A 10,274-nucleotide genomic window follows, 5' to 3' on the forward strand; every position below is an offset into this window, starting at 1 on the left:
CTAGAAAATCACTATTTTTCCCACAGAAATTTCCAATGTTCAGTGGCTATTCTCACACAAATCAGTGAAAAAAGAAAAAATAGTAGTGTTTTCACATAGAAGAATTAGGAAGTTTCCCAGCGTTTCAATGAGAATTTGTTTCCCGCCATGCGTTTTCCCAGTGAACTGGTTCAGTGGAATGAGGTGGGAAAAATCATGTTTAAAGAACAAATTTCCCACTGATTTGCGATGGGAAAAATTTCTGTTTCCGGTGGTGTCAATCAATTGAATTGTGATGTAAAAGGTGATACGATCACGTGACTAAGTATACAGATTACCTGCTGTTGAATGGGCATCTGTATGCCCTTTTGTTCTTGTATTCAGCTTACTAGAAAAATTGATTCATATGCAGGGTTGTTGACGAGAGTCATATTTTCATTGTTTATGACACTAAGCAGCCGTAATTCAGATCATTTCTTTACACTCTTTACAGCCAATTGTAGTATGTTAGCTGTTGCTATCTTTGTGGATTCAGATCATTTCATTGTTGTTGTTGTCATTTCACTTGCGATTGCAGTTGTAAACGACGGTTGATGAAGATAGTGTTAGTAAAGAAGTTATTAATCTAGTTTTAGAGCAACTGAAAGTGATTGGTAAATCCCTCAATATGGTGTTTCGCATCATGAGGGGAAAGGTAGAACTACTTGTAGAAAAGAAGAATAAGAAGGATGACAAGATCACTACAACACAAAGGCATATATTGCTAGAAAATATGTCGTAGCTAAATATGAAATTTTTCGTGGCTAAACACTTTAGCCACAATATTTCTTTCCGTAGGACTTATACTGATTGCTACGAAATATTTTGTGTTGTAGCTGCGATGGTAAAAATTTCCTGCCACAAAAAATATACTTATAGCAAGTGATTTTATTCTTTTGCCACGACGAATAAAATTTATAGTTATCTTCATATTGTAGCCACAAAGTGTTTTATTGTAGCAAAAGATTTAATTTGTTTGTCACGCAAACTCAAATTTTATGGCTATTTCTATAGCTTAATCTCGTGGCAATAGTGCTCATATTTAGCTACGAATTAAAAATTTCATAGTTATGAATTAATGTATTTACCACAAATACTTTTATACTGTAGCTAAAAGTTCATACCTTTAGCCATGAAATGTATAGCATCGTAGCTAAAAAAAATCTTCATTTGCTACAGAAAGTAAAAATGTACAGCCATGTTTTTTATATGTGGCAATTATAGGAGTATATGTCTAGCTACGAATTCAAAACCCATAGCTAAGATTTCATAACTTTTTTGTCACGAGCGATAGAATTGTAGCAAAAGAATTTTTCCATTTGCTATGGAAATAAAATCATGTTCTCATTTGTATGGCTATTATATGTATGTTTAGCTACCAATTCAAAATTTTTATAGCTACTAATGGAAATGTTTGGCACAAATATTGTTAGCCACAGTAATTCATAATGTAGCTGAGAATTTATTTTTTACTTGAATTTAATAGACAATTGTAACAAAGTGTAATGTATACAATATATCAGGAAAAAAATTTAACAAAGATTCAACAATATTAATGAAATTCAAACATGTCAATATATTTTTACAAGAGAAAAAACAATTATTCATGTCCCCTTCGATTTTAATGCTTTCATCACTCCTCCACAAGCTGCAATAACAAATAATAATAAATAAATAAATAAATAAATGATATAATAAAATATTTGTATATAAAACTAAACTTTATCAATTCCATACTCATTTCTTAAATCCATTCCTTGGCTTCCTTCTAACTTCTTTCCTTTAGTCCCTCCTGTAAGTTAATTATTGGATGCACCGTGTAGGGTTTTTGATTTTTCTTTTCTCAGTGTTGAAACTTAAAATTGAATATCAAATAGATAATGTGAAGTAGTAATACCGATAGAAGTAAAAAAGATCAATAAAAGATAAAGGGTACCTGTTGAATTCGCAAATTTGTGTACTTCCATAATTGATTTTTTATGAAAAGAGTACTCATAGCAATATCACAATCTTTTGGTAGCGTAAGTTTATCAAGCCATAATTATTTATAAAGGAAAATAATACTGAGATACATAAGAATTACAAATAAAATAAAAGACATACAATTCAAAGAACAAAATTACGTTGTTGTAAATGACATTTGATAATTGAGTGAAAAAAATTTAAAACAAAATTGTGAATGAGAGAAGAAGTAAAAAAAGATATACAAGAACGTAGATGTTTTATGCTATCTCACAAGGTAAAAAGAAACCTTGTTTAAATAATAAGGAAAAGCAAGCAATAAAAAAAAAGATATAAAATTTATTTTAGCTATGGCTTGAGAACAAAAGTTGAAACTAGGGGATTGAGATGGGGAAGATGACGGCACTTTTTTTTTCTTTTGAGTGCTTATTATTTTAGGGTTTTGGCTCTAATATCTTTAATAGGAAAAGAAAGATGTGATTTTAAGGGGGGGTTTGGGGGGGAGGGGGTGTAAATTAGGGAGAAATAATTGGAGGGAACGTTTTTGTTTTCCTTTTTAGTGTTGTTCATTACGTCGTCTTCTCAAATTAGCACAACTTTTGATTTTTATATTAATTTCATAATTAGAGGGAAACTATTGTGAAGTCATCATGTTTCTCTCCTAAGTTCTAATAATCAAACCAATAAAAAAGGTTAGGTAGAATTTTTCTTAATTACATTAATTAGATGTAAAGTAATTAACTCTATCAATTTTAGTTTATAACTTGTTAATCATTGAACATTGTTTGAGGTTAATACTTATTTGGTGTTCATGGTTCGGTTTTGGGTAGATTTTTTATTAAAATCAAAATCAAATCAATTTAGTCGGTTTTTTAATTATTAAAATCAAATCACACCAAAGCAAATATAATTCACATTCATCAGTTGTTTCGATTTTTTCAATCTTAAGAAACCTAATAGTATTTCTCTCTTTCATTTTTTCCAACCATTAAAAAAGAATTCATTCTTTTCCAACTTATAATCCGTTATTAACCTTTTGTTGTGGTGGCTACAAATTTTCTCGGATTATGGAGAAAAATATCTTAAATCGATATATAAGATTTAATCAAGTGAATAAAGTTGATAAGAAATACAAAAAGATGTAGGTGTCATACTTGTTTCTTTGAATAATTGAGCTTGGAATTATGATTTTCTTTTTAGAAATGAGCTAAAGGTGTAAAGTCCATTAATCTATTAGAGTTAAATAAATTTTTTGTGAAAAAGTATACATGGTATTTAAAATTATTTATAAAAGTTAATATATTGTGTGTGTGTTTGTGTGTGTGTGTATTTGGTTTAATAAAATAAAATAAAATCAATTATTATCGATTCCTCCTTTACCTTTGGCAGTTTATAGATTTGAACTTTCATGATTATTAGATTATACAAGTATATCAAAAGGTAGCTATTATCGATAATTAACTCTTAGAAGAAGCTACACCAAGTAATTTTTCTTTTATTACTATTATTCGTTATTGTAGGAGCCTAGGAGGACACCTATCCTGCCTTTTGGTTGTTGTTCGAGCGTGCCAGACGTAGGCAATGGCTTTATATTTTATTAAGCAGGGGTTCTCTTGCTAGAGCAGCCTTCAATATTTTAAATAGAACACAAATTTACCTGATCAATTATCTAAATTTCCTGGAAGTGGAGATTTTGGGATTATAGACCAGTATAGATAGCAATAGGGTTATTGGCACTTTTGCCACTATTTTGTGCTAGTCTTAAACTTTGCTCCCCGTCGTAACAAATAATTTTTTCGCGAGGCATCAGTGGCAGAGCCAGAATTTTAAATAAGGGGGTTCAACAAGATAAAGAAGTAGACAAACAAAGAAGTCAAGGCGGTTCAACATCTACTATATATACATAAAAGATAACTTCTCTTGTATATACAGTGTAATTTTTCGCCGAAGCCCTTACTAGATCCGCCACCGCGAGGCATAAGTCTATATTTTTGCATCATAATATCCACAAGTTATGCCTCGCATGACTTTTTTCCTTCAAGAACTTATGCCCCACTAGGCTAAGTACGATTGCTTATGGCTACAAATTAAAGATCAGCTCATCTGAAGGACAAAAATTAAAAACCAGCCCATTTGATGGCTAATTCGTGCAATTTGATCGTAGCAGTACCTGATCATGAAATCCCACTAATTAATCATCTATAAAACAAACAAAACATAGGGGGGAAATGGTAAGAAAAAGAGAAAAGAAAAAAAGAAAATAATTACACATTAGTAATATATATTCATAATTTTATTCACTCTATACAAGAAATATATAGATAATTACTACCTAGAACTAGGGCTGTTCAAAACCAAACCGTAACCGATAACCCAACCGTAAAATCGGCTTATTGGCTTATCGGTATTGGGTTACGGAATTAACGGTTGGTGAACGGATTAAAATTTTATAATTAACGGTTTATCGGTGCGGGGGCGAATTACTCAATTTCGTTATCGGGTAAACCGTTAAGAATTATTATATTTATGTTTTTACTCCAAGATATATGTGAAATCACAAACTGCAAAAGTACTTTTGTTATTATATTACAAAAGGTTTAACTATTTGTTCGACCAAACATGATTGTATAAGGAAATATAAATAGTCATTAATGCCTTCAGTTACAAGTTACCTACTTCACATTTGAAACAACGGCAGAATTACTAGTGTAAACACTGTCCAAGCAAACTGTAATATAGTCACTGTATGATATGTAACAAACATATGGGAATGTTGCAAAAGGATTGGAAGCTGTGATTTTAACTTCCTCGGCAGAAGCTGAACTATCTGTTGTGATTTTAATTTTAATTTTCTCTTAGATTTAGCCGATACACCGCCCGATAACCATCCGATAATTGTTAACCCAATACCGAACCAACCGATATCTTATCGGTTGGCTAGCGGATTATTACATTTAAAAGTCGATAACCGATAAGCCGAACCATTAAATATAATTATCTGTCCGATCCGCCCAATAAGCAACCCTACCTAGAACATGACGAAATGGTCTCTCCAGCTATAGCTATTATTATAATCAGTCCTCAAAACTACTCCCTCCGTCCCAAAATAAATGCGCCTTGATAAAAAAATTATCTCAAAATAAGTGTCATCTTAGGAATTCAAGACAAAAATTGGCATAACTGTACCGTTAGCATTAAAGAAGTAGTCCTCTTTATATTGCTCAATTCTCAAAAAAACATCTAACAAATAGGAATAGTTTCATAAACTCTATATTGTATTTATTAATTTCTTAATAGACGTGATTTTTGTTAAGGTGACACTTATTTTGGGATGAAGAGAGTATAATCATACATAATATATAGAAATTACTGCTTCATGATTTAGAACATTTGAGTTCATTTCTTCACAAAGTAGTAGCTAGTAAAGCCGTCAAAAGCAAGATTATCTTCTTTGTCCTCCTTATCATCTTAAATTTTGAGGGCCCTTTGAGTAAGCTTGAGAAGGACTTGTTCAAAGCTATTCTTAGTTAACTGATACCATTCCGAGGAGCACACATGATTCAAGATACTTTATTCGAGGCCGAGTCAAGGAACTTTGAGCCTTACAAGCCATAATGATGCAAAGAGAGGCGTTGGAGACCTTTGAGGAGCTTCATGGGAGAGCATATGACGTGTGGATGATTGCTTGGTCGCATGGAGTGAAGATGAGATGGAGGGAAACGATGGTGGCTAGCCATGCAAAGAGGCTATTCTTTAATATCAAACCATCATCCCTAAATAAGACTACCAAACAAGGCTCTTACTTCATTAAAGATATTTTTGTAATAGTTAGCCTAGTCTTCTTTAGCCTAGTACTATAAATACTACACTTAGTTATTTCATTACTGAGTTTTTTGAATGATGTTGAGATGAATACTTTTAAAGAGTGATAGTTTGTTTGGTAATTTAGTATAGTGCTAATCTAGTGATTAGTGTTAGTGATAGTTAATTATGGTGGATTCCCTTGTTGGCTATTGAAACCCGTTTTACATTAATTTCATATTAGAGTTGTTCATTTGTAGATTCATTTGATTAACTCCTAATTGAATTCAAATAGTATAGGTTCGTTATTAGAAATCGATTAGGAGGGTTTGGATTTCATATATCCAAATTTGCCTATAATTCCTTTACTAATTGGGTCTTGCTTCTATCCCTCTTCTTCTCATCTCAGTTTCTTCACTTCTCATCTTCGATTTCTTCTTATTTTCAATTTTCGTGTTTTTGTTGTTTGAATCTGTGTCTTCCACAAGCCGGATCGTATCATTAACCACCTACAAATTAGGCTGTTTATCGATCGGTTCGGTTCGATTTTGAATGTTATCGGTTCGACTGATTGGTTAACGGTTGTAGACATGCTAAACCGCTACAAAACCATTAAAATATCGATTAGTCGGTTGGTCGTTAACAATTCGATTATCAGTTTAACTGCTATGACGGGATATTAAATGACAGTCATTTTTATCAAATATGAAGCCCCTGAATGAAACTGCAACCTAAGGAGCAGCAATTGCAGCCCGCAAAACCTCATGTGGCATCGTCACAACTCCAGACTCACCACGTAGCCAAAGCAGGCACCAACATTGGCTTTTAAGCCTATTAAAGTAACTTGGTTTTGGATGTCACTTATCATACTAACAAACAATAATATTGCCATGAAAAAAAGCAAGCACGACTGAAAAAAATTCTGCGGGAAGTAAACATTTTTAAAGAAAAAAATAATGCTGCACAAGGAAACAAATAAAGACCAACTCAAGGGTACATAGTGGGCTTATAAAGTGGGTTGGTCCAAGGGTACTTTCTAATCCATAGAAAGGGAAAAAGTAGCCCAAAATCCAAATAAATTTTCCCTTTTCTCTTATCAACTCAAACTTTCAAGCTAGATTGTCACTCAATTCAACATATAGTATCTGAGTAAATATCCGTGCAATAGGCATTCAGGCTATACTCAATACAACTACTATTCTGTCCATATCTCATTAAAATTTACGCGTTACATAAGTACTTACCTTCTCGAGGTATTTATACCAAACAGTGCTAACTTATCATGATTAAGTAATTTAATAAAATAAAAATATATATTAACTAACCATATGACTAAGGGGTGAAAATATATGTGCCAAGGTATATCATGAATTTATTAATTTGATGTAAACATCTTAGTACGCATAAATTTTTAGACCATATCTCAAACTCACTACTCATCAAGATTACGGTTGAAAGACTATGGTGCTAAAGAAATATGAGAGACTTCACACGCAATAACGCAAGAATTTAAACAAACTTATACTATATGATACGTTTCTGTTACAGCCCCAAATCACTACTCCAGAAATATATCAGTTAGAGAAACAAACAGGAAAGGCACTAACCTAAGAACTGATAATCAGTTCCATGGCTGTAGTCTTACCATTATTATTACAGAAAAAGCTTTTATAACAACACACACACTTAGAGAATAATATTCTTAGCAATTGCAAGGGTCACAGGTGCAGCTTGATCCACACTTGCATCCATTTCCTCCTTCTCCTGCTGCTTTCTCCTCAACCCTTCCGTAGCTGCAATTAATTCAACTAATTAGCATTCTAATTTATAATTCTTTTTTTTTTTTTGAAGATTATTTTCATTGCAAACTACTTATATATTAAACCAGAAGGCATAGGGAAAAGATATTAAAGGTACAACTAGACGTACTTGGTCACGGGTGCAACACCTTCAATGATGGTAAAGGTAGTGGACTTCTCCATGTCGGGGTACATCCCACATCTACAATATCACCAATAACTCAATTAACAAAATATCTTAATAGTTTTTTTCCGGTTGTTTTTCTATATGATCATTCAATTAATAGTTATTATCTCTGAAAGTCATCTTTTTTTTTATTCTAATTTTCTTTAACAAAGAAAGTGACTTTTTGAGATAATAATTATTAGTTGAGTGATCATCTGATAAATCGACACATTTTTTTCATGATTGTACGTGCCAAAAATTAAAAAAATGAACGGTGCAAGTAGATCTAGAAGAATCAAACTACTCTCAGTATTTCACTTTTTAAAAACATTCTTAAAACGAGTTTGGATAGAACATATATTATTTGCAAAGATTAATTGCAAATTCATGTGTTTGCCTTTTAATTTGAAGTTCAAAAGTTCATTTGAGGAGCATTTCGTGAAATAACAATCAGTATTAAAGTTAGCATTTGTAAATACAGAAGAGAATCTCTACTCAAGACTTACCCTCCACAGCCACTGCCGCACTTGCAGCCAGATCCACATCCACAGCTTCCTCCACAGCAAGACATGTTTTCTTAGTTTGTTGTTGGAGATGAGAGATTTTTTGTAAAAGAAATTTGGTGTAATGCAAGTTCTTGTTGTAGTTGTGATGAAATGTGAAGCATAGAGTGGGGTTTTTATAGGAGAAATGAGGATAAAATTGGTGATTGCGTGCGTGACATGTTGACAAATAATGATGAATTTGTATACTAGTACTGTTTGATAATGTCTTAAATATAATATCCTTGTGGCAATTAGAATTTCCATTAAAATGATCTGAAATTAAAAATACACCAAGAAGTTAGGGAATTCAACATTTACTACAACGACGACGACGACAACAACATTTACTATAAACACCTAATAGATAATTATAATTTTATATATATAGTATAATTTTTTTACTAGGATTCGCATGAACCCATTGTGACACTAGCTTTGTTCCTGCCATAGTGAGTTTGAGAATGCGAATTTTATTTATTTTATTTTTCAGTATTAAGGAAATGAGAATCGTTCAACCTGCAAAATTTGACATTCCTAAGGTGGTTTCCTGAGAATAAATTATATAAAGGATAAAGTACGCGAGTGGCCCTTAATTAATTTTCAGCAGCATTAGTCCTTTTAACTACGTTTAGGAGCAAAGATGCTTTTGAATTTTTGAAACATACTAATATTAGGAATTCCGGACCCAAAAGAATATTAGGAATTCAGTTAAGTACCGGTAAAACTTGGAATTAGTCCTTTAACTATGTTTTGGAACAAAGTGGAGAATTTTAGTAGCATTATGTTCTATCCTTAAAATCAATAAGTGCCTCTAAAAAAGTTATTTGCACTAGTGTTAAGAACCGCGCAGTAATAGCAATAATTAATCATAAGAAATTGTTATCTTATTTGTTTGAAATAATAAGATAATATTTTTATCATCTCTCAATGGCATATCTAATTATAATAAAGTTATAAAGTCCTCAATAATGTAAACCTTAAGTAGAAATTTTACACTAGAATTTTAAATTAAGACTTAATATTCTATTGCTATTGCAATTACTTAGAAGTTTCGATATAACGAGACGATGACGATGACGACGACGACAACAATGACAACAACAACAACAACAACAACAACAACAATAATAATAATAATAATAATAATAAGATTTTTATCGTAGCCCATTGACATACTTAAAAAAAACAATATTAATGATAGTAATATATAATTGTTAGTACTTTAGTTGACTTTGTGTTTATATTTTTTTTAATCAGTTAAGTGATAGAATGGTTTTATTTTCTAATTCAAATTCAAATTTTTATCTTTCAATTTCAATTCAAAAACTTTAATTAACTGAACGGAATAATTTACTAAACTGGTGGCAGTGTTAGATTAAGTATGTTTTAAGAGTTCAAAATAATTTATCATTTCAAAGAGTCGAAAAAATGCAAAGATAACTAAATTTCAAGGGCTATTACTGCAATTTACCGTTATGTATAAATTATACAGCATGTCCTAAGGGCAAAAATGTTAGGGAAAATTTTCAACTCTAACTCTGAGGTGACATTTGCGTTGGGCATCAATCTAGGATTTATAGACTTTTCTTGCTTTAACATATTAATAATAATAATAACATTATCCAATTGGCATCGTATTGTTGGGAGACTTTTGGAAAGTGATTTTATAACCTATAAAATTGATGCTACTTGCCTTTGATTAACACAATGTAGACCCTTTATTCTTGTTCAATTAAATAATTGCTGAAGGCATTGACAAGATCGTATCGACAAAATCAATCCAAGTAGGCCTATATGGAGTTTTGGATTCTTGGAAATTACACAAGAAAGTGTCTTTGTTAAATTCTCCATATCATCTAATTAATTCATAGTCGTAGGATGTCAAATAGGTTGTAGTTTTTAACGACAGCATTATTAGTTTTGACACAATCTTTTGGTAAACACTGAAGGATTAAGTACTTGAAAAGTGGCAGAATGACATTG

The 10,274-nt window shown here is 31.6% G+C and overlaps 1 protein-coding gene across 1 annotated transcript; it reads right to left on the reverse strand.

Moving 5' to 3' along the window:
• Nucleotides 1-7,278: 7,278 nt before the first annotated feature.
• LOC132034032 (metallothionein-like protein type 2 A) lies at nucleotides 7,279-8,411 on the reverse strand. Its single transcript, XM_059424245.1, has 3 exons — nucleotides 8,253-8,411; nucleotides 7,711-7,782; nucleotides 7,279-7,574 (listed from the first exon to the last, which is right to left on the reverse strand). The coding sequence occupies exons 1-3, from the start codon at nucleotides 8,315-8,317 to the stop codon at nucleotides 7,484-7,486; spliced, it is 228 nt and encodes a 75-aa protein (XP_059280228.1). The 5' UTR covers nucleotides 8,318-8,411; the 3' UTR covers nucleotides 7,279-7,483.
• Between the last annotated feature and the right edge of the window lie 1,863 nt (nucleotides 8,412-10,274).

The sequence above is a fragment of the Lycium ferocissimum genome, chromosome 10 (genome assembly GCF_029784015.1).
Source record: "Lycium ferocissimum isolate CSIRO_LF1 chromosome 10, AGI_CSIRO_Lferr_CH_V1, whole genome shotgun sequence".
Taxonomy (NCBI): Eukaryota; Viridiplantae; Streptophyta; class Magnoliopsida; order Solanales; family Solanaceae; genus Lycium; species Lycium ferocissimum.